This window comes from Sinocyclocheilus anshuiensis, unplaced genomic scaffold, assembly GCF_001515605.1.
Source record: "Sinocyclocheilus anshuiensis isolate Anshui unplaced genomic scaffold, SAMN03320099.WGS_v1.1 scaffold853, whole genome shotgun sequence".
Lineage (NCBI taxonomy): Eukaryota > Metazoa > Chordata > Actinopteri > Cypriniformes > Cyprinidae > Sinocyclocheilus > Sinocyclocheilus anshuiensis.
In genome coordinates this window covers 437,397-463,600 of record NW_015558598.1, presented here as the reverse complement: position 1 = coordinate 463,600, position 26,204 = coordinate 437,397, and the positions used below count along the sequence as shown (strand labels likewise).

General features: G+C 40.0%; 1 protein-coding gene across 5 annotated transcripts in view; it reads left to right on the top strand.

The window, feature by feature from the left end:
• Positions 1-26,204, top strand: part of maml2 (mastermind like transcriptional coactivator 2) — a 69,678-nt gene that overhangs the window by 31,307 nt on the left and 12,167 nt on the right. For all 5 annotated transcript variants that reach the window (XM_016475847.1, XM_016475849.1, XM_016475845.1 and 2 more), the window contains exon 3: positions 19,751-21,010. In XM_016475847.1, the coding sequence (XP_016331333.1) occupies positions 19,751-21,010 (1,260 nt within the window). The remainder of the gene's footprint in view (positions 1-19,750; positions 21,011-26,204) is intronic.

The window sequence follows — 26,204 nt, the reverse complement described above, 5'->3', positions numbered from 1 at the left end:
TGTATATACATATATATATATATATATATATATTAGGGGTGTAACGGTTCACAAAATTCACGGTTCGATACGACACATTGGTGTCATGGTTCAGTACATTTTCGATTTGGGGGGGGCAGGGTAATTGGTTACGTCGCAATGTTGGAAATATTTCTGTTTTAAACCATGAAGGCGAGCCAATGGATATCACACAAGCAACGTGCAAACTTTTCACAAGATTTATGCTGGTGAACATCTTAATCTCAGTCAATTCACTATGCGTGCCGGTCCGCTACGCCACTGGCGCGACATGTTGCCTGTTACGTCATTTGGGCTGTCTTGTTGAGCGCAGTGGCACTGAGAAAATTATTTTTCACACACTTTAAGCTCTTTTATTTTCCAAATGTAATAGAATTAGTGCAACGAATCGTTCGGTTTGTAATGCATATCGAACCGAAATCCTCGTACTGAATGGATCAATACGAATACGTGTATCGTTAAACCCCTAATATATATATATATATATATACACACACACAATATTTGGTTTTTATTTATTTATTTATTTATTTTCAGAAATGGTGAAGTAATTTTTGTTTTGAACATGTTACATCAAGTCACAATGATGACCTGATGCTTGGATACATGGTTCTGTCCTGTTGAAGGTGACATAAAGATTGAGGGTGACAACAGTGTCATATCCAGGGCATGCTAAAAAATTTATAAATAACAATAAAAAAGCAGTACAGATATGGTCATTGAATGTGACGACCTGTCATGCCGAGTTTGATGGACTCCTTAGTGACTATTGTGTGTGTGTGTGTGTGTGTGTGTGTGTGTGTGTGTGTGTGTGGTTTTTGGGCAGCTGGTGCCATGACATTGTCTTGCTGTGGGGTCTCGGCATGTTAATGTTTGTGTGCTTCTCTTGGTGGCTCTCAGAGAGCACCTCAGGTCACCCACTGCCTTTGTGTACCACAATTTTACATGATAAATTTACTTTCAGTAATTGCTATAGATTAAGCTCAGATCTCAGCCTGCTGTGCTCTATGGATGGACAAGTTTTATAATGCATAGATATGTTTCCAACAAGTAAATATAAAATGAATTCAAGGATGGATTTATGGGAATACACATTTTCAGTATTATGCTCTTAGTACTGATTATTGTAATTGCGACTTTATTTCTCACAACCATTTATTTCTTATATTTACAAAGGTAATTTCTTGTTTTTTCAGTTTCATGTTTCGCAATCAAGACCCAGTTTAAGTTTGTTGAATGTTAAGCCACAAATTGAAGATATAAGAAATTAGCCTTGATGTACCATAATCCATCATTTTTCATAATTTTGTGAAATACTGTGTGTGGCATCAAAATCAGTCATTCAAAACACATTTAATGGTTAATATACAATTATGTGGAGCATACAGTTATATGATTTCACTGTGGGTGGAGCTAGCCAGTTTAATGCAACAAACATATTTATAAAAACATATTGCAACAGTACTTGGATACACTAAAATTTCAGCATTGAATGTAGACTTGTAGTGTACTTCAAATCTTAAAAGTACAATGTATAGTATAAAAAACGTACTCGGTTACTTAACGTAACCTTGGTTCCCTGAGATAAGGGGATCGAGGGGGACGAGGCAGATTCAGCCTCCTGGCACCCCTTAGGAAGCGGATAACTGCGCTGTTTCTGCCCACCGATTGGCCCTCAATAGGGGCATGAGAGGCTGCTATAGCCGCCACATAGACTTTGAGCGTGGATGGGGAGCGTCCCTTATCCAGCAGCTCTTGCAGAAATGACAATACCTCTGTCAAATCGGAAGTCTGAGGGTCTTTGCCGCGGTTTAGACACCAAGCGGAGAAAAAAGACCTCTTCAAGGCGTAGAGGCGTCTCGTAGACGGGGCTCTAGCCTCCGAAATTGTGTTTAAAACTCGCTCTGGGAGCATGGAAGGCTCTCGTCGGGCGGCCATAGGTGCAGGGCCCATAGGTCGGGCCGAGGGTGCCATATTGTCCAGTTTGCTTGAGAGAGGAGATTCTGTCTCAGGGGAACAGGCCAAGGGGCCGCTGTCAACAGCTGAGTTAGCTCTGATAGCCACAGCTGGTTCATCCAAAGGGGGGATATATGCGCTGCTCTCAGCGAGCACGGGTTGAGCACATGGTGCCCTTTTAGGACTGGCAGGAAGAACTGACAGGCTCGACATACTGATAGTATTTCCAGGCAGTTGGTGTGGAAGCCTTTTTCTGCCTTCGGCCAGTGGCCGAAAGTCGTTATGCCCTCACACAGCGCCCCTTGATAACATGTCCGCTCCTTGGTTCAATTTGCCCGGTATATGCGCTGCTCTCAGCGAGCACGGGTTGAGCACATGGTGCCCTTTTAGGACTGGCAGGAAGAACTGACAGGCTCGACATACTGATAGTATTTCCAGGCAGTTGGTGTGGAAGCCTTTTTCTGCCTTCGGCCAGTGGCCGAAAGTCGTTATGCCCTCACACAGCGCCCCCCAACCTGAGTTGGAGGCGTCTGTTGTGACAACTTTCCTTCTGCAAACCATCCCTATGGCCACGCCCTGTTCCATCCAGCGGGAGTTTTTCCCGGGGGCCAGGGCTGTTACACAGGCCTGACTCATCCTGATCTGCAGGCGTCCGTGACGCCACACATGGGATGGAACCCGTGGTTTCAACCAGCGCTGAAGGGTGCGTATACAAAGCAGACCCAACTGTAGCGCTGGCGATGCCGCCGCCATGAGGCCCATTATCCTCTGAAATGCTTTGAGAGGGCGAGTGCTACCAATCTAGAAGGAGGTAGCTATCCTCCGTATGGCCAGAGCCTGTTCTGGCGTGACTACAGCTCTCATTTGGGCTGAGTCGAAAATTGTTCCCAGGAATGATATTCGCTGGCTGGAGAACAATGAGCTCTTGGCAAAATTGACCCTGAGTCCCAGGCACTCCAGGTGGCTGAGGAGGAGGGTCCTGTGTGATATTAATTCTGCCTCTGACTGGGCCAGAAGGAGCCAGTCATCGATGTAGTTGAGAATGTGGATTCCCATCTGTCTCAGAGGGGAGAGAGTCACGTCCATGTACTTCGTAAAAGTTTCGGGGGCCAGAAAGTATGCATCCAGCAAAAAGAACCAGGCTCTTAAGCGAATTTGCGCAAGGATCTGTTTCAGCGTAGTCATCCTGAAAGATCTTTTCATGAGGGCGTGATTCAGGTGTCTGAGATCGAGGATGGGCAGGAGGCCACCATCGATATTGAATCATTGGTGACAGCGTTCTGCTCCAAACCGCCCAGGAGGATTGAGCCGCTCTACAATGAGGGGCGGTGATCCTCACATGTAAACACACTGGCAGATCAAAGAGCTGCGTGGAGAGTGATGCAAGCGGGGGCCTTGCCGGCATTAAATCACTCAGCCTGATCGATCATACCCGCGAGTTTGCCATTTCTACCTCCGAGTAACTGGGAGGAGAGAAACACAAGAGCGGGGGAGGCGGCGCTCAGCGATGCACACACAAATGCGAAGCTGCCCGCGTTTTACTTTGATCTGCCTGGGAGGATTAAGCTGCTCATATAACGAGGTGTGCTGACCCTCATGTGTAACACACACTGGCAGATTAAGCACGCATGATGCGTGTCAAGGATTGCTCAAGTCTGATCGTTCAACCCGCGAGCTCGTCGTTGCTTCCTCCGAGGTAACTGGGAGGAGAGAAACATGAGCGCAGGGAGGCGGGGCCGCCTTCCGCGAACGAACAGAGGCAGACTGCTTTCGTGGTAAAAGCAGCCCGTGTCTGTGAGCGCAGCCATAGTGACACACACACAAATTTGAAGAACAGGGGCAGACTGCTTTCGTGGTAAAAGCAGCCCGTGTCTGTGAGCGCAGCCATAGTGACACACACACAAATTTGAAGCTGCCAGCAGCAGCATCTGCTCCGATCTACGTAGAAGGATAGAGCCGCTCGATGTAAAGAGGGGCACTGATCCTTACGTGTGAGACACGGATCGAAGCGCAGCGGGGAGAGCGAGTACGCAGGCTCTGTGTCGGCGTGAGATCGCTCAGACCCGGTTGCTTAGTTCCCAGGTTTCGCTGTTTCTCTCTCCGAGACTTGCTGAGAGAGGAGAAATGTGAGAGCGGGACTGTTCAGTGAAAGGCGGTCCGCGAGTGGAGAAGAGCGAAACTCATGCTCGAGTGAGCATTCTGTCTCAGTAAGCGCGTAGCTCACTGCCCTTCTCTGCCCAATTTGAGTCTGACTCCGCTGTTTCTCTCTCCGAGGCTCGCTGAGAGAGGAGAAACGGGAGAGCGGGGCTGCCTCCAGTGAAGGCAGTCCGCGAGTGGGGAAGAGCGAGACTTATGCTCGAGTGAGCATTTTGTCTCAGTAAGTGCGCAACTCACTGCTCTTCTGCGGCGGATCCGAGTGCAACGGGGAGAGCGAGCACGTGGGTACAGTGCCGGCATGCGATCGCTCAGACCCGGTTGCTTAGCTCCCTGACTCCGCTGTTTCTCTCTCCGAGGCTTGCTAAGAGAGGAGAAATGGGAGAGCGGGGCTGCCTCCAGTGAAGGCGGTCCGCAAGTGGAGAAGAGCGAGACTCATGCTCGAGTGAGCATTCCGTCTCAGTGAGCGAGCAGTCTCTGCGTGGGGGCTGCCCAGACAGATGACGTACTCATTGCTCTTCTGCATCGTGCAAGTTTCCCTGCACAAGCCACACTCGCAGCACAACATTTTCAACAACGTTGCTAGAATTTGCTCTTTTGGGGCTTACCTGCTAGAAATAAGTTCTTTCAGAATCGCCGGATGGCGGCAGGGGAAACGGACCGGAACTGCTGCGTCGCTGTAGCGGCGGAGAAGCAGGTCAGCTGTGCTGAGAGGTCCGGAGAAGAAATCTGAGAATCCTGTGGCGAACGCCCGCTTATATAGCCAGATGCCCCGCCCATTCTGGCGGGCTTGGCGGGCTTCGTCGCCATAGGCTCGTGCAGCCTCGCTGCCTAGCCATTGATTCGTTTTTTAATACACTGCATGAACCAATGGCCGTGCAGTTTCACTGCGTGAATGAAGAAGACTTCAGTTCAGGAGAAAAAAGGCTTTTTTCCCATATGCGTCTTAAGCAAGACGCAGTACGACTTATATAGCCAGATGCCCCGCCCATTCTGGCGGGCTTGGCGGGCTTCGTCGCCATAGGCTCGTGCAGCCTCGCTGCCTAGCCATTGATTCGTTTTTTAATACACTGCATGAACCAATGGCCGTGCAGTTTCACTGCGTGAATGAAGAAGACTTCAGTTCAGGAGAAAAAAGGCTTTTTTCCCCCCCATATGCGTCTAGCAAGACGCAGTACAAGTGTAGTATCGAAAGGGAACTATACTTGCAGATATATTAATTAAACAAAAGGCCCCACTTATGTGTATTTAAAAAGAGCACAATTTTATTAATGTTTCTAAACACACTTTAATACACAAGTATACTTTTAAAATATGCTTTGTAATAGTCAAATTAAAAGTTTTACTTTAAAAAAACATTTTAAATCACAGCTTTAATGATATTTTGTCATTCTTAAAAGAAGTACTTGATTTTAATAATGTAAGTGACCAAAGAAATCCCATTGAGTTTGCACAAAAATTAAAGGGGTCATATGATGCTTTTTTAAAGATAATTATTCTGCATCAACACTAACTGCGGTTACTGAAACCACGCCTTCTTTCTTTGCGTGCACATTTGGGCGCATTATGCAAATATTCCCAGATAGTGACCTAGATATGTGGGGGCATGTTAGAACGAGCCGTTTTAGGGGGGCGTGGCAGAGTCTTAACTTTGATAAAGAATATCTCTTTGGTTTTGAGACTTTAGTCTTTGCAACTTCAGGGATCTTATCTATGCACGAACAGCTTGTAACACTCCAAAGAGAAAGGAAAACTTGAAATCGCATCATATGACCCCTTTAAAACAAAATGCCGACATTGAAGGCAAGATGACAAACAAAGCAAAAATGTTCAACTTTTCCTGAAATCATTGCCGAAAACAGCCGTATTCCCAGAGCTGGGAACCCCAATGAGCTCTGCACACATTATTTAACTATATTTCTTCTTTTCCACACTACGAGGTCCAGAAAAAAGAGGTGCTGAGGACACACATATTGCTTTGTTGGCTTGTAAATGCGGTCAGCTCAGCTCTGGATCTCTGGGTTCTTGCCGCAGAGGTTCTGGCCACCGTGTGATTGTGCGATTCAGCACAGCCGTCAACAGACAGGGGAAATGAGATGCTGTGAGTTACTGTTTAATAACACACGGCCCATAGTAAACATAATGGATGCTTGACTTCTTCAAAGAGCTGTATGATCGTCCCTCTCGTTCTGTCTCTCTTGCTCTCTCTTTTCCTCCGAGGCTTCCGTGATGGAGCTGCGTGCCTCTCTTTTCTGCCCTCCTCTCCCTTTTTCATATGCTGCTGATCATTCTATTCTTTTCCTCCCTTTTTCTCTCCAGGGAACTGCCTCAATCTCTGAGAGCGAACGTTCTGCTCTTTTTGTGCGCCGCTGCAGGCATCTCTCTTATTTAGTATGCACACGTACATACATCAAATCGTTTTATCATAGACGTGAAATCACGTACACACATGCACAGACACCCACAAAGCAAAGCAGTGCTAGATCTGTATCAACCACGCTTGTATCCGACAGTCTGTTAAAGGAATATTTTGCTCAAAAAAGAAAAGTCTGTCATCTTTTACTCACCGTCAACCCGCTATGATGTTCTTTTTCACCACAGAACTCAAAAGGAGAACATTTGCTTCAATGCTTTTTTTTCCTATGCAATTATAATGAACCTTGAAAAATATAAAATCATTTCATTTATTGCTGTATCCCATATTCGATGATTTTTGTGAGGAACAGAGCAAAATGCTAATTACTTGACAACCATTCTAGCTTTTCTAAGTTCATGTGAGAAGAAGCAATGTCCCATTTGTGAAGTGGTTCACAAACGTGGTGTGAATGATTCATTCCCATTCCCAAATTTTATGTACAATCTTAAAAAAAGGTTATTTTTTGGTATCTATGGTTCTATGAAAAACATCCATGGAACCTTTCCATCACACAAAACTTCTTTAGATTTTTCAAATGTTCTTCACACTAAGAAAAATAGTGGTTCTTTTTAGAACTGTTAACTGAAAGGTTTTGTAGGGAACAAAAATGGTTCTTATGACATTGCTGCTTTTTTTTTTTTTTTGGAACCTTCATTTTAAGAGTGTGGAGCTTTAAAATCAACAGTGGACATACAATCCCAGATGATTTGAGTTCATATTGAACTCTTTGAATTTTGACTGCAGACTTCGGTATGTTGGCAATTCTGAGCACATCTCTCCAGAAATTCTGAAGAAGACACATTACTTTTTCTCAAGAGAAAAACCTGAGAAACTGGACTTAATTTGCTCTCTGTTTAATGTAGTTTCTACGATGCTGAGAACATTTGAGATATTAAAGAATTCTCATTTGTGATATTTCTTTTCTGCAGGTTACAAGTAGGATAGTAATGATTGATGATGTTTCAGCATAGTTTGGAGGACATGTTTGGTTTCCATGTTTGGTTCAAGAGAATCTGTCAGAGCCATAAAATTATGGCAAGAACGGTGAGCTCCACTAGTAATTTCCACCATGGCAACTCAAACAGCATACAGACTTTAATACCAACAAAGACTGTGAATAAATGATCTCTGTTCTCCTCCCTCCATCACTCCTTCATCCTCATTCCCAGTGGAATGAAAACATTTTTTTTTTTCAATGAGCCAGTTATCAAACATATCTCTCTCTTAAAGTGGGTTATTGAGACTGTACAGACTGAAAAAAACAAAACAATGTAAGTGCTGCTATAAAGACATACCTGTACAACGTGTGCACTATATTCCAAATCTTCTGAAGCCATACAAAAGTGTTTTACAAGGAACAGATCAGAAATATAAGTTGTTTTTCACTGAAACTCAATTTTGCCATTATCTATTTCATCAATGCACATTTTAACACTTGAGTTTAATGCCAAACGTGATTGGTTCTTACTTGTTTTGTAATTGAACGTCAGTCATCTGTATATCATAAAGGGAATGATGTGTTTCATTAAGGTCATTTAAACACATATAATAGAGGATGTAAAACAGACATCTGTTGAGATATTAATCAAAAACATAAAGTGCAAACAGTTGAGGAATTCCCATTGGACGCTGGTTATAAACTGCTTCCTTTTGGTCCGGTGGATTGTCTGAGATATTAAGCGGTGAGAATGCAGGCTAAAACACCCGCTGATCTGATTACTTTATTTTTTATGGATTTCATGAGAGCCATTTTCCTGTCCATTTGTGGACATGCCTGATTATTTTTATCTAAATGCATCTGGTGTGGCATCAATAACACTGGTAGGAAATGTGAGCAGAATTATTTTAGTTAAAGTGCCCCTATTATGCCATTTTTAAGGCTCCTAATATTGTTTTGGGAGTCTCCTACAATAGGATTACATGCATGCAATGTCAAAAAACACTTTCGTTTTCTCAAAATATGCATTTAATATCACCTCATTTTCCAGCGATTCTCAAACAATTCGTTCAAAGTAGTTCTAAGATTCAGTCTCTCTAAACCCCTCCTTTTCGTGAGCCTACTCTGCTCTGATTGGTCAGATGGCCCAGTCTGTTGTGATTGGTCTACCGCGTACAGCGCGCATCAGAAACGATACGCCCATTGCCATAGTTCCGTATTTTGAACGCTCGATAGAAAATATAAACATCTATTATTTATCATACTTGTGATTCAGTGGAGCCAGCTGGTCCAAATAAACAGGGTACCGAGTCATCTTTCAAGAGCAAGCATTTAGTGAATTCCGTGTTGAACTCCCCGAGATTAGAGAAGCAGTCGTCAGTAAAATGACGTGTTTGTGGACGGGGTCAAGTTGTTCGCTGCCGGACAACGTAGAACATAGGCGCACATTATGCAAATGTGTTACCCCATGACGTGTAGCTGCCATGGAAGTGGGATTCGAATTACTAACGACTCGTTTAGGCTGTAGAGAGTCGATTCTTTACTTTGGGAGACAATAACTTTATTTATCGTGCACTTTCGGCTTTACAACTTTGCTGATCGTTTACACTCACATCAGTGTTAATTTTGACAGAAAATTTTGATTTAGTTTAAGTCATAGTCTTTTGACAAATGCCATTTAATTTTAGTCATATTTTAGTCATCTGAATTGTTTTTAGTTTTAGTCTAGGTTTACTAAATCTACAGTAAATTTAGTCGGCTAAAATCTAATGGGTTTAGTTACAGTGTAATGCATTTATTAAGCATTTCTCCAAAATTTCCAAACTCATTATATAGTTTTGATATTAAGGTTTTATCATGATAGACACCGATTTAACGGCTGTGACACACAACATGCCTTTATGTTCAAATTAAATAAAACCACTTCTCATAAAAGTGAATCCCGCGTTGAACTCCCCGAGATTAGAGAAGCAGTCGTCAGTAAAATGACGTGTTTGTGGACGGGGTCAAGTTGTTCGCTGCCGGACAACGTAGAACATAGGCGCACATTATGCAAATGTGTTACCCCATGACGTGTAGCTGCCATGGAAGTGGGATTCGAATTACTAACGACTCGTTTAGGCTGTAGAGAGTCGATTCTTTACTTTGGGAGACAATAACTTTATTTATCGTGCACTTTCGTCTTTACAACTTTGCCTTGTTTACCATATTCTTCATTCTTTCAAGCAGACATTTATTTCTATAAATAAATTTAGATTAATCTTTAGGGCTAATAAAGTGTTTCAGTCAAGAGCAGTGAGTGATTTTCTGTTTCTTTTGCTTAACATCAGTGACTCGGACAATAGCAACTAAATTAGGCTGCTGTCCCTTTAAAACCGAATGCACAGCTGTAATGGATTCAATGTACAGATACACGTTCTCCCTGCTGTTTATGTTCACTTAAGACGTAATCAACTGTGTTTACGTGAATACTCGTCAAAATGTACAATTCAACATCATTTTGAGTGTAATTCTCCATTCATGCGACGCAAAAGAGTACTCGCGCGCTGTGAGAGGCGCTTTCTGTGTGTGCGTGCTTCAGTGTCTGTGCTCAGAAAACCGGACCGAATTGAGCTCTCTCTCACGTCATCAGATTTATCTATATGTCTGCTCTTCTCTTACTCCCACATATTGACATTTTTTAACGTTTTATGCGACGTGCAGCAAGTGTATTTTAGCTTATGTCCTGTTGGTTCATGTACGCATCTAACCTCCTAACTATGCAGCAGATTTGTTCTGAAACTGAATGAATCTCTTCCCAAATCGTCCTTCCCTAACATTTTCGTCTCGTTTTTATTCATTGACGAAAATTTCAATATATTTTTGTCATAGTTTTTGTCATTCAAAAAGAGTTTTAGTTCGTTATCATCTCGTTGTCGTCAGTGAAAAAAATGTAGTTGACGAACATTATGACGAAAATTATTCGTCACACTGATTCACATACAGCTACATTACACACTGCATGAAAGGCAATATTGGAAATGGCATAATAGGGGCACTTTAAAGTTTATTTAGGCCTAGACAATAATACGAAAAATGTGTACTGCATGGTGCTAGCAACGTCATAGTTATGGGTTCAATTCCCAGAAAATGGATGAACTGATAAAGCGTATACTTTAAATGCAATGTGAATTGCTTTAGATTAAGCTTCTGCCAAATGTGTAATGATTACAGGAACCAGATGAGTCCTCTGCACAATGTGACATTGCTGCAGCCTGGAATTGAACTGCTGGTTCGTCTGGTCAGAGGAGAACTGGCCCCCCGACTGAGCCTGGTTTCTCCCAAGGTTTTTTCTCCATTCTGTCACCGATGGAGTTTTGGTTCCTTGCCGCTGTCGCCTCTGGCTTGCTTAGTTGGGGACACTTCATTTCCAGCGATATCGTTGACTTGATTGTAAATGATTGCAAAGATACTATTTAAACTGAACTGAGCTGGATGTTGACATCACTGAATTCAATGATGAACTGTCTTTAACTGAAAAATGAGTGTTTACTATTGTCATTTTGCATTATTGACACACTGTTTTCCTAATTAATGCTGTTCAGTTGCTTTGGCACAATCTGTATTGTTAAAAGCGCTATATAAATAAAGGTGACTTGACTTGACTTAATGATTAACTAAACGTTGGCATTGTTAGCGCCATGATTTACGTCATTGTGTTATTTATTTATTTATTTGTATGTATGAATCGCTTCTGTTAAGCAATGCATCTTCAAAATCAACGTTTTTGTCATCTAATTGGTCTTAAAGGAACAGAAATTTGTTGTTAATTTACTTATCCTCAGGCCATCCAAGTTGTAGGTGACTTTAGTCGAACAGTAAATATTTTTTTTGGCTGAAACTGTGCTCCCCGGTGATTCATAAATGCAAGTCAGCAGCTGCCCTACAGGTAATCATGTTGTACAGGTAATCATTTTGTAAATAATGTTTAGTTTCTTGCACAGAATGATCGTTTGGCTTCATAAGACCTCATTATATCATCAGGATCCACTGTAATTATGATATGTTTTCTATAATTCCACTCACTGAACTGTAGGGGGCTCCAAAGGTGTAAGAATACACAAAACTACATACAGTTGCTGTAAAATGGATGATTTTAGAGATGCACATTTTCTAAGAGGGTTTTTACCGTGAATACTGTCTATACTGTAAGCTGACCGTAAGTGACCTCTAAAAATTTTGTTTAAAAAAATTAATGAACAATTTGAAGAGAAATAGAAAGAAATAAAAATCAAATGAAAAATAACATCTAAAACAATCCTCACTAATCTATTTGTGGTCCAACACTAATCAAAATTAATAATCTTAATATCAACAGTTATGAGCCATAATCATCTGGCATTTGAATGTCACTGTGCTTGAATCATTTTGTGTAGGCTCACTAACTGAGGGAGCGATTAGCACACAAAGGGACAAAAGCTGCTGGTCTAATAGGTTTTATCGTGTTTATCTCTCTGTGATAAGTGCTCTCTGCCTCTCTTTTCTTTTTTTATTTCCTCTCTCCACTCAGAGGCTGAATGTAATTAGTTCTCATGCACAGGTAGCAGGGAGTTGGGTCTATGAAACACGGGTTTCAAGGCTCCAATTTCTCACTTCTCCACGATTGAAATTCCACCTCTTGGCACTCCGCATCCCGTGTAACCGTATAAATATTATGTCTCCCTAGGAACACAATAGTGGTGTTTATTTTTTATTTATTTTTTATTTTGGGCATGTTTTTTGCCAGGTTGGATTTGAGAGGGTTTCATATTCTTACAGGAGTTGATTACAATATGCCTGAAGGGTCTGTAGAACAGATTAAAGAGCAGAAGAGCGTAGACACTCTCACACACAAAGATATCGAGTCTGTTTGTCAAACGGGCCGCAGCCATCTCTTTAAATACAGTCGATGGTCTAGTAGCTGCAGTTTGAAGATATCTGAGAAATTATAAGCAGTGAACACTTACAGATGTAAAATGATAAAGAAATGTTTCACATTCTGCACTTTTTCTAGGTCACTACAGTAAGTAAATTTGCAACATCCCTTTGAAAAAGTACACTTTAGCATTCCTTAAAAAAAAAAAAAAAGAGTATTATTGGAAACTTATGGAAATAATACAATTGAAAAGAATACACTTACGTTAACTAAATGCAGTGTTTTCAGACATTTAAATACATTTTATTTACAATTAAATGGTTTGCTAAGTGGTGGTTTGGGGGTTCTGGGTGGTTTTTAGCACATTGCTGTGTGCTTCTGTGGTGTTTTGGGTGGTTCCTATAGTGTTGATGTGTGGCTGGGTTAGGTTTAGGGTTCTGAATGATTTTTAATGTATTGCTAGGTAAGGGGTATCTAACTATTCTTTTAAAAAATAGTAATGTTTCGCATTTTTGATTACATTTAATTTAAACAATTTTTGTGTGTTTGGGTCAGCACAGAGGCTTATTGTAAATCTTAATCCTGAAAAGAAACCTCTGTGGCATGCTATAATTCAGTGAGGATGGTGGCAACAGGACAAAAACTTAGAAGAGCTGTCTTAAAACGTTGCAATTAATGGTCACGCTGGATTACTAACGCTTTATCAGCAGACATGCACATGGTGCTCGCTGCATGACAGGTTTTTAGATTCCAGTTCGTAGCCATATACTGTACACGGTGATAATGTTGGAAAGCCCACATCTTTACAATGACAGAATCTGGTTGCTATTACTGAAGAGGATTCAGTATAATACATTTTATTTTATCACTGTGACAATAAGTTATATTAAGATTGACAATGTGTGTTTTTAAAGTGTCTATGTGGATTTTTGTGCTGCTAGCGGCATTGAATGAAATAAAATAACTAGATTTTTACATTTTCGAAGAAAATGACAGTGGGTCTTGCCTGTTACCATCATGAAGCCGGCCTATTGCTGCTGTTTGATAAAATTAGGCAATAAACAAATTACGCCAAATAGGGTTGCACGATATTGGATTTTTGCCGATATCCGATATGCCGATATTTTCAACTCATTTTGGCTGATAGCCGATGCCAATACCGATATATTTCCTTTTGTTTGGAAACAACACCAAGTGTAGCAAATTATTAAAAAAAAATTTTTTTTATAATAACTTATTTAAGTTCTTAACAAGAACTTATTTGTTAGAATTAAATAAACAACAATGAAGTTATTTTATAATGATAATACATTAAAACTTTGCAAATTAACTATAAATAAAATGTATATAAATCACTGCATTTTTTTTCTCAGAAAGATGCAGTAGTAACCTTAACATTTTATTTTAAGATTTAACATTTGTAGATGGTCTAAAGCAAAAGAGTTGTAAAAAGTGTCATGTTTGTGATTTTTTTTTATTCATGTAAGCAATAGCTTCTGACCTTTGAATCAAAACATACTCATGATTTTATGACATCAATTACTGCTTTATTTAATCAGAAACAATGTTATTTGTGTATTTTACTTTCATTTTATTAAAAGTAGGCCAACAGCGCCCCCTACGAAATTAAAACTCCTTACCGAACGAGCATTAGGACCCCGGGGAGGCTGCCGCTGCTGCACGTGCTATTACTGTTTACTCTATATACACCGAATGCGTCATTCTGTAGGTGCATTCTCAGTTTAAATGCAGAGATCCAAAGCAGTGAATCTAATTGCCATTCAGGCAAAACTTTGCTTCCATAATGAGTCACGCTTCTTATGTGATCTAATCGCTAGGACACCCGGAGCACATGTGAGTCAAGTATTCCTCTTATCGGCAAGACATATCAGCATATTTTTTTCATATCGGGCCGATGCCGATATGTACATTTAAAGCCATTATCGGCCGATTCCGATATCGGTCCGATAATATCGTGCATCCCTAACGCCAAACATGATATCAGTGTCACCATCTTTAAGCATCAGACAGCTCTTTCAGTTTTATTTAAAATCTACAAGTTGGAAAGTCTGAGTTAGAATAGTTTGCAAAAGCATGATTATAAACAAGTGAGTGAGCTTGATGACTGTTCATGTCCTAGACCTAGACAACCTCTGTAGTCCCATTTAGCCCCTTGCCTTTATGAAGACACGTAAAAGCTTTAAAAAAAAAATCACAAGTGAAGTATTACTGATGTATTTTACTTCATCGAATAAAACATGAAAATATTCTGAGCTTGTGTTAACCACAGACCTTATTTCAGGTGTTTAACCAATTCAAAAAACCCACTGGCTTCAGGACAATGGAAGTTCAAAAATGCTTTTTTCGGGTTTTAGGACTGAGTCAGTTTTGGCTATCAAATGAAGTATACTTCAAAAGTTATGTGTTTGGTTGTATGCATACACTAAGCATTCATGTCAAAACTGAAGTGTACTTCTGGCTTAAGACATAAATAAACATAAGCACCACAGCACTACGCATTTAATATTTTTGAATATGAGAAAGTAGTCAGTTTACATTGACAATATTTACTTATTTGATGGATTATTTCTGATCTATGCCACCCCTTTCAATTGGATTGAAATTAAAATTTGATCTAGCTCCGTCATATTTCTGAGTCGGACTTTTCAGAATCAGAATCAGAAGGAGCTTTATTGCCAGGTATGTTTACACATACGAGGAACTGTTCTGTTCAGTTGCGCTATTAATCTGATTATTATTTTGCATTTGGGAGATATACAATCACAATTGTGTTTACTCGGAAACAGAAATGAGAAAATATCGAAAAGCTTTAGCACTTAAGCTTTAAACCAACAGCTCATGATTTTTTTGTGGCCTACTGTGAAATGGTTTATAGTCACTAATTTCCATTGTTCTTAACAATGACTACACTCTACACTTCCTAGTGCACCCCAATGGAGCGATGTTACTTTACAATATTAATCTGCCGTTGTGTTCGTTTTCAACAAGAGCAATGTCACACGTGTGATACCTCTAAGCCTTCGCCCGGTTTGTGCTGAGAGCCGTTTCTTCTCCTCCCTCCAGGAGTCACTTTCAAAGTGATCCAGAGCTTCTGAGCTCATTAAAGCTTAATCAGAAAATCTATTTTCAGGTCACTTGTAGCTCTGTCAGGAGGATTTCCAATGAATAGAGGGCACTGTTTCTTTGCAGCCCCTCGCCAAAATGAACACGCTAGTATTATCAGACCGTCTCAAATGTGGTTGGCATACTGACAAGAAGCATCAGGTTCCTCTCTGCCTTAATATGCTACATCTGGTTGGTTGCAGTTATCTGTGTCACCATGTGAATATTTTATAAAAATGTCTTATTTAATCTAGCGAGGGACTGCAAAAGGTAGTGTTACTCTTAAAATGGGACACAGTTCTTAACTGGCTAATGTTGGGCTTTGCCTTTGGGGTATTGAGAGATACACAGAGAATATTGTTCAATTGTGTTTTATTTATAATTGTACAACACTCTTTCTTTATGAAATTTCAACTTGGGAAATAATCGCCTGTTTACATGAAAGGGACATGAAGAAAGATTCTGGAGTTTCATCCACTAATAGACAATGTTGAAGGAGGTGGCAAAGATTGTGTAAAAGCATAGAAAGATTCACTGATGTTGCATAAAATGTCCTGTGTTGTATCATTTTAGCAAGCATCAGTATTGCTCCTACTTATGGTTGAGTATTACATTTGCATGTAATCTATCCTGCACTGTGTGTGAATGATGAATGATAGCTCAGACTGTGCAGAGAAGTGTGCTATAACTTTGCTAAGCACTTGCCAGTAAATAAAACAAGTGGAAAAAATCTAGCGGTCCACTAGTATTGGTTATCCAATGCCTAATTTTGCATTACTATAAAAGCCTGCCTCTACCTCCATTTTTGCAAAACTCCAATTCACTGCAGTTTCTAGCTGAAATAATAATAGTGGCAGTAAAAGATCAGCAAGTTGTATTCCTTTTTACACAAATTATGATTACAAGGAGACATTATTGATTAATGAAGACTTATTTTCACATGGTTCCTTGCACAATACTATGTAATGACCTCAAAACAATTTCACCATAGTGCATCACATAACCAGCTCAATATGTAAGACATATTGACATTGTAAACTTGCTATGTAGCTCACCTGGTGCAGAATTGCACTTGCGATAAAGAGTGCTTTGGTATTCCTAGGAGATGCACATGCAAAATCTGAGAGCAAATGCATTTTTACCTCACGTTTGCTTTTGCTGTCGGTTAGGTTTAGGGTATGGTTTAGTGTAGGTGGTACATTATTTTCAAATGCAATAGAGCATTACTCTTTTTTGACGCCATTCCCCAAACATTTAATTTACGAATTGCCACAATGCATACAACAACCAACATAATTAAACCATTCAAATACGCATTCATCTGTTTTGGGGAAAATTTTATATGCTTTTAGCCCCACTGAATTTGAAAGTGACATGAAATGTGCAAGAGACAACATTGTATTATTTAGCAAATTTTTGATATGCACTTTTATCATGAAATTTAAGAATAGCAAGCGAGACACAAAATTGAATGAACATTCATTTCACACAATATGGCCACAGAATTCATAGCCAAAAGAAAAAAAAAATTGTGAAATACTGGCCAGATCATCAGCCTGGCCAAAATATTGTCCTATCACTAAAACAAACACATCCCGGGATTGATCTCAGAATGGGGACCTAAACTACCTGTGGTTGGAAGCATAGTTTCATATCATTATGACATGTGAACTATAGATAATGTTCTTGTGCACAATAACATAACATGCAGTACAATCTATCTATATTTCAGTCCATTTAAATATATATTTCACTCTATATATTTTAGCATGTCAACAATTAGCTGTGTTTTTGAAGAGTGTGCACTTCGCATGTGTGAGGAAACCAACATGGTTCAAACGACGGGAGGTGAGACCATGTTAACCATAACTGGTTGCAGAGGGGTTATGGGCAGAACATAACGGCCTAAAAACCTCATAGGAACCACATAACAACACACAAGCATTGACACACACACACACGCACACACCTTGATGCCCAGCCTAATTCAAATCTCGCTCCATCCCTGTGAACTTGTATGAACAAATACATGTCATAAGTTATCTGTAACCTGGTTGAGTCAGACAGTGGAAAAGTAATTTGATACTGATATCAGCATGCCATTCATAGCTAATTTAAATATCATACTGGCTACTGAGACACAGAGATGGGGGTGGAGTGTGGAGAACTGTGATCACTCCTAGTCCTGAAGGCATAAAAACATCCCAACCCAGTAATATTTCCAGTAAATGGAAATGCCTCCAATTTGCCGCTACAGCTAAAACTGCACCACAGTCACCCGTCCCTGCGCTGATAATGAAGTCGGGTTGAACACACATCTCTCTCTCTCTGTAGGCAATAATGTCAGATGGTGTTTAAATAACTATGCATATCCATGTGCAGGCAATATTGCGGCTGGGTGGAAATAATGTTGGTTAGGGTGGTTTCGGGCAGCAGCTACTTCATGATTATTCTGTCTGTTAAATTACATTCACCATGCTTCATCGTAAAACTGAAAATGTGCAGATGTTGGAGCAGTTTCTACCTGATCGGAAATTACTTTGTTGGTGTAACGCAATGTAGTCAAGTTTATTCATTTTTATATATGTGAAAATTACATTAGGCTACAACAGCAATACTATATATACAGTCAGTTAATTTAGTGAAGTTAATTTTTAATTTACCCGATAAAACATTTTTAACTAATAGTGTATCTTTAAAATAAAATTTATTTTATATACAAGTATTGGTCTACATTTGCCTCTATACAGCTACTTAAATGTTACTTATGAGTCATTGTTCAAGCCCAGTTTATATAAATTAAGACTTGAGGAACAAAGGGAACAGTTTTACACAAGGAAAATGTTGCTATCTTTACAGCAAGCCAACAGTGGGAAATGTAATTCATGCAAATGAGGGACACAGATAAAGCCTTCTTTTGTCTAACAGCATCAATCTAATTGCTAAATTTATCCACACAGTTAATACGAGGTTTTGAGACAATCGTTTTTGGATTTTTTATTTTTTTTTCAGCAAATGTTGTTAGGGAGCACAGGCCTGCTGCTCGTAAAACAGGTGGATTAGTGAAGATTGAGGGATATTCATGATATGATTAAGATTGTGTCTCATTAACTGTAGCAGTGTATGTGTACACACATTTGTGCATAAAACCTGTGTGAAAACCTGTGTGAAAGTTTCCACACAGAAATTGATTTAGCAATACGTTTGCAAGTTGTAAAATTAGGTTAAGAGAACTAACCAACAAACACAAATGTAGAAATCACTTGTGGTGGCACTAGAAAAATGGGTTGTGTTGAGAAAACATTTATATGCATAAATAATAACTAAATGACCCCAAAAATAGGTCTTTCCAAATAACAAAAAAAATAGTAGCTGTGACAGGTGCTGCATAAAAATATAGCTGATCACATGTAGTCTAGGCTTCTATGAAAGTTGTTTATTGTGTCAGCTGGTTTTGAGATTGGCAAACGTACATCTTTAGAGAGCAATGCGCCTGCAGAGAGTGATGAATGGCTGTACAGAAGATGGTTTATGCATGTATTATGCTAAGTACTAACTGTGGGCATGAGCTCCTTAATTTAAAATGAACCTAGATTTCAACAACTTTTTGCATGTTAGCACCTGTTGTGAATCTGGCAAAAAAAAAAAAACTGCATGAGAACTCACTATGTGCACAACTTGCATGGAATTATTAGAAAATTAAACCAAATGTCTAGCACATGCATTCTTAGTAAGTAAGAGTTTAACCTATATCTGCAGACATTCCCCTATTAGGGCCATGTGGGAAATCATAAACGTTCTATATTAAATCTAATAATTCTGTTTTGAAATTAAAAAATGGACATCTGAACATGGCTAAAGTGTCTCGGCTGTAAATTGCAAAACTGTATCAATTTTCATAGAGATAATTCACCCACAGAACACATTTTTATACACTAATATTTAGAACTCCCATCATAGTTTTAATTGGTTTGAAACATCAAAGAGTATTTTAATAAGAGTTCATTAATTAGATAGAGATGGTCTTGTTACATTATGCGCCCTTGTCTCCCAGTTGGGCAGAACATTAGTTAATTTTGTCTGCAGAAAGCTAGCGTAAGGCTTTTGAAGAATTCTCTTGATCAAATCTGTAGAGCAGTATCCCTTTAATTGTCAATCAAACAGTCTGTTTAGACATTTTTTTCACCTGACTTGTAAAACAAGTTGAGATCAATAAAATGCCTCACTGACTTTACATTCTTTGCATTTTCAGCAGGGACTGAGGAGAAAGATTGAAGCGCAGTCTCCTGGATATACATCCAAGCAGAATGGCCTCTCCTGTGGGGCGTCAGGGTCCGACTTCAAGCGCCTCCGCATGGAACCCAGCTCTTTTCGATCTGGTTGCTGTGCTTTGGCTTCAGGGCAGACTCAAAGATTGGTAGGGGATGCCACCCAAGGTAACATCCTTCGAAGAAAGGACACCTTCATGATGCCTCATGGAATTAGCAATGATTTATTCAACACAACTCTAAGGGATATGAAGAAGGAGCCAACTGACGTTCAGACCTGTGGCCAGTCGTCCACAAATCATTCGACGTTGACGTTTGATTTCAAAGATGAAGTAAGTGGACAGATTGACCCAGAGCTCCAGGATTTGTTCGATGAGCTCACCAAGACCGTGCCATCACTCAATGATCTAGAGCTGGAGAAGATGCTAAAGCAAGATGATGTCTTTGGCCTGGATCTTGTTCGACCCAGTTCAGCTGGTGCGGCTCCTCCTTGTATTCATCTGGATAAACCGATCAAGACAGAGTACTCACCAGATTTTAGCCAGGCCACTGGAAGCTCTCCACAACTAAGACCAGCCTCTGCAGGACCTTCCTTCTCCATGGCCAACACAAGTTTATCCACCTCACCCATCACTTCAGGACACCATGGTCAGGTACCGACTGGCGGTCCCTCTCGAGGTCTTCCAGCATGGCATGAGATGTCACATGCTGAGCAGCTAAAGCAAATGGCTGCTAACCAACAGCAGCCCAACTCTATGCTCCACAACCACCAGCAGAGTCAAGCAGGAGGGGTTAGGAACTGGTCTACTGCCTTAGGTGTCCACCAAACTCCTGGCTCTTTCAGTCAGGAGACTATTCCAGGTAATGCCTCCCTTTCTCAGCAGAGACTCAACGCTCAGAGTACTGGTCAGGCCAAAGGCATGTCCAACTGCTTTCTCAAACCCAATGAATTCAACCCATCCCATCACATGGACACAAAGGTTCTCAGCACTAAGCCCCTGCTGCATTTCAGCCCTAAAGCACCACCTTCCACCATGAGCCAACAAATGCCCATCATGGCTGCTCCACCAAACAAAACAACCATGCAACAGCAGCCATCTACAGCAGGCCAGGGCATGCACTTTCAGAACTGCCAGCTGCCCATGCAGCCGTCTGCCTGCCTGCAAACAAAGCCTCTAAGTCAAAGGCCTCCACTCAATCAACATGGTGCTGGAATCACTTTCAAAATGGCCAAGCAGAGACAGGTAAGACAATGTGTTTATGGTCCTTTTAACAGTTGCTGCTTGTCAAACTGCATGATGTGTTCCCAGTGAGATCTTGGGTAAAAGCCGTAAGACACAGGGTCACATTCCCTAATCATTAGAGGTGTAATAATTCACTTGTTTCCTCGATGCATCGATTTACAAATCCTACTGATGCATGCATTTTTCTTGAAATATGGATTTTTGAATTGCAAATCATTTGTTTCAGTCAAGAATCAATTTAAAATTCTAATAGTCGTATGAGCCTATATGCTTCAGTGAAGTATTATTGAATATTTTAAAATATAACAGTCACTGACTATCACATGAGCAAATGACAGCTCTTTCACAATAGCTTTATAGTCTTGAATCAAATGTAGACAAACCATTGATAATTCATTGCATGGCCATTACCACTGAAACAAAACACTTGCATTATGTGAACACCTTTTAAAGTGTTAGTTCACCCAAAAATGAAAATTCTGTCATTAATTACATACATGTTGTTCCAAACCCATAAGACCTCCATTCATCTTCGGAACACAAATAAAGATATTTTTATGAAATCTGACAGATTTCTGACCCTCCATAGACAGCAAGGGTGCTACCACAGTCAAGTCACAGTAATGTAGTAAGACATCGTTAAAATAGTCCATGTGACATCAGTGGTTCAACCGCAGTTTTATGAAGCTACGAGAATATTTTTTGTGCACAAAGAAAACAAAAATAGTGACTTATTCAATGATTTCCTCTCTTCTTTGACCTTTTGTTTTTCTTTTTCTAAGACAAATCAGGAGAAGCTTTTACATAATTCTACAAAATGCACTTAAAAATACAAAATCAAATCAATATTTGAATCAAATCTCATTGTGAATCAGATTGAATCATTCTAAATTTATAAAAAACATTCCTGAATTGAATCACAAACCTGTGAACCGTACATCAAATCTATTCGTCTACCTAAAGATTCACACCCCTACTAACTGTACATACACAAATTTCTGCATCAAATCTGTGTACGGACATTTTCACATTTTCTTGATTCACCAATAAATCTGCTTTAAATTTCATTCTGAATTTGGTCATCCAAATAAAACCACAAATCATATTCTCAGTGGACTCTCAGGCAAAAGCACATCTTTATGGATCATCATACTATATGTTAGCTAAGAGTGACAAATGGTTGTCATCTGGTTGTGAAAATAAAATTGTGAGAAGTTTGGTGCTGTTGTTAGTGAAAGAGACCCACTGTGTGACATTAACTGTCTTTTGTGTTAGACTGCATGATATGTCATGTCTTGAGTCCAATAATTAGCTTTGCTACATTTTCCATTTAACACTCTATCACATTTCTGCTGTGCAGAGCAGGTTGTTCTTGACACAATGGAGTCGTAGTGTCAAAACCACACACCCTGCTTTCTTTCCATCTGTCTGCCTGTTGTGTTAGCCGTTAGCGGTCTGCCAACTGCTTTAATCTCAACGGTGCTGCACTTTGCTGTAGGCCTGTTTTTCCTTTTGTTTTTCACGATTGTTGTTTGTGTCTAGGCTGGTGTGAGGTGCCTTGAATTTGTATATCCCCTCAAAGCAGTTCGACGGTAGCCCCGACTTTCTAGAGCATGGTGGATTAACATGCGAAACTTCTAATTTCTCCACCTGTCACAGTCACTCGCCGTCAGGGCATAGATGCGCACAGCGGGATTTTCTAATTGGAGGTTGTTAGCTGCTAGGGACAAGTTGTGGAAAATGACAGTAATCTGCTTAGCCCAGTGCCGGAGGTTGAACCACTGATTTGTTATGATTTGTGATCTTTAGAACATCCCCCTTTTGGGTTTCATACAAACAGTATCTCTTGACTCTCTTTGTGGGAAACGATAATGAGAACCACACAAGAGGAGTCATCTTTAGGCTCTCCAGAAGAGGGAGGGGAGCATGGAAAGACATGCTTGATTTTGACACAAAGATGTAGTTCAATCACATGAACATACAGCTCTTTTTGCAGCCATCGATGGGAAAGTTGTTAGGGTTCTTTAAGGTCTTTTTTTTTCAGTGGACCTTGCTCAGTGGACCTACACAATAGGCTAAAACTGTTTGCATGTTTGTTGTCCAATTAGTTCAGTATTTTGCTATCTCAGCTATTTGTTGCATATCAGAATTATGACTCCAGACACCTTCAAATTGTTGGGGAAGCTATTCAAAAATTGTAGCTAACTTAGCTAACAACTAGTCTAACAACTGACAGCTACTGTATCATTGAGTAAGTATCTCCTTGTGAAAAAGAAGTGCACTTAATTGTATTTAGTGTGCATTTGTTGTGTACTTCAAATCTTAAAAAGTATATATAAAAAAAAATTGTGCTTGCAGTTGATGTAATATTAATTATCTAAATGGCCACTTAAGTGTACTTAAAGAGTAACATTTTAAAGGGGTCATATGATGCGATTTAGACAGGGTAGGAATATGCAGCTCATTTACATTTAAAGTGATACACAACAAAAACAGCTCTTTTTTTAGACACACCCCAAAAATGACTTTTTCCAGATGTTATATTAAATTATCTTTGGGGTATTTTGAGCTGAAACTTCACAGACACATTCTGGGGACACCCAAGACCAATATTACATCTTGTAAAAAAGGGGCATAATAGGTGCCCTTTAATACATTTTAAATATACTAATAATTAAGTAATTGTAACTTCTTCATTAAAAATGTATAGTTACAATTATGTTTAAATATGTGACATACAGGTTTCAATTTTTTTTTAAATTCTGTAATAAGCACTCATTTTAATAGTATGCTGAAGTGTAGCTACTCCTTTTTCTAATTACACTACAATTTACAGAGCAGAATTAGCATGCTACATGTAAGCTACTTCATATTTTATGGTCACGCTTTAAGGTCCAATTCTTGCTATTAACAAAACCTTAACTACAACCTTTGCCTCAATAAACTCCTAATTTGCTGCTTATTAATAGTTAGTAAGATTTAGAAGTTAGAAAAATGTAGGCATTGGGTAGGATTAGGGATGTAGATTATGGTCATACAGAATATGTACTTTATAAATACTAATAAAAAGCCAATATGTTAATAATAAGTATGCTAATAAGCAACTAGTTAATAGTCTAGTGGAAATTAAGCCAGAATGTCTGTTCCAACAGGGAGAAAAATAGGCAATGGACAGTCTTCCCACAGTGAACTGAATTAGTAATGGCATGGAAATAAAGGTTCCGAAATGGTGCCGTGATCCCACCGGAGCCCTCGAGAACTTTTGTTCAAGCTAAATTTTTTCCCACTGGGTGCAATGCACAAAATGCATGTAAAGAGACCAGATTGTGGAGTATGTTTCTTGTTTCCTTGTTCTCACAGCCTGCTGATCAGTTGTCAGCCTAAGTATGGCAAACTGGGTATCTGCGATATCACAGACTGCCGAGTGGAAATCTATTTTATTGCATGTGGAGAAAAGAATGTACTGCATGCACTACCTGAGACAAAAAAAAAACTCAGACAAGTGTAATATATCACATTGAGAGACCTGCGTGCCCCAAAAACTTCAAGCAGCGTCTGATACTTTCTGATTAAAGTGCTGTTACACTGACTAGTCAGTATCTGGAGAAGCGATTCAAGTATTTCTGGCTCTGAAGTGAGACAGTAGCTGTGCTCCAAAACCTAGTGAACTGCCTAGATACTCACTGCCTACATAGCAACCAACTATAAATGCATTAGACAGTAATGGAAGCTCTAAGTGCCTGAATTAAAACACTCCTTACATAGGCAGCAATGCTGTGCATCACACAAAGAGCGCTCCCTGCAGGAGACTCTACTCACAGCTGATTTAAATGAAGTGAACAGTGCAATACACTGTAAAAAAAACACACACACACACAACCCTTTTTTATAATATGAAACTCAGCTTGATTTAAGTCGGTTCAGTGTAATTTAAGTAATTTTAAGGCCCAATCCCAATTCTATTTTATAGAATAGCCTACCCCTTCCCCTTGTATCTTGAAACAGAGTGTCAAGGGGTGGGTGAAAATATTCCCCTAAGAATTGGGACACCACTACTATACCGTCACACGCCATCATACGTCGTCTAGCTCCTACAATACACACTGATGTGCTGGTGTGCATTAGAGCCTTTAAAGGGGTCATATGACGTTGCTAAAAAAGAACATTATTTTGTGTATTTGGTGTAATGAAATGTGTTTATGCGGTTTAAGGTTAAAAAAACACATTATTTTCCACATACTGTACATTATTGTTTCGCCTCTATGCCTCGACTTTCTGAAACGTGTCGATTTTTACAAAGCTCATCGATCTGAAAAGCGAGGTGTGCAAGCGAGGTGTGCTCTGATTGGCCAGCTATCCAGTGCGTTGTGATTGGCCAAATACCTCAAGCGTGTGACTGAAATGTTACGCCCCTCACCATATCGTGATGCCGTGTCCCAGAGTCACGAGACAAAACCAATAAAACCCATTATAAACGAGGCATTTGTTGCATCCAGTGGGGACATAATTACTGATTATAATGACTTATACTGTCTTTTTACACGTTGCGTTGTATCGCGCCGCGTAAACATAAACCCATTACAAACGAGGCATTTGTTGCATCCAGTGGGGACATAATTACTGATTATAATGACTTATGCTGTCTTTTTGTGCGTTGCATTGTGCCGAGTAAACATAAAACCATGCCTGCATTTGTGATTGGAGAAACGACAAACAACAAACGCTACTCGACACTGCTCAAAACTCGCATTTGAATCATCAGTGGCAAATTCTTTAAATATGAAAACGTACTTACAGGCTGTGAGTCAGCATTATTTGTCAGCATCTTAGACGGTATAGGGTCAGCATGCGTGCCAAAGGGGAAACAGGGGAACTGAATTCACCGGAACACCGGCATTGTAGGCTACTCTCACAGGAAACAGTCCTCGTTCTCTGTAAAATGCGTTGCACATATCTGAATATTTGGGTTGAAGTGTTCTGGAACAGTGTTGTAAATACAACTTAACCACTGATTTCTAGTTGTGTCCTCTTTTGGAAGACCAAACAAAGTAGTTTCGCTTTCACAACGAAACACACAGCGTCTCCACGACATGGCGATGGGGCAACAATAGCGAGAATCAGTTACGCCTTCTTTCTTTGCGTGAACATTTGGGCGGTGTTATGCAAATCTTCCCACATAGTGACGTAGACATGT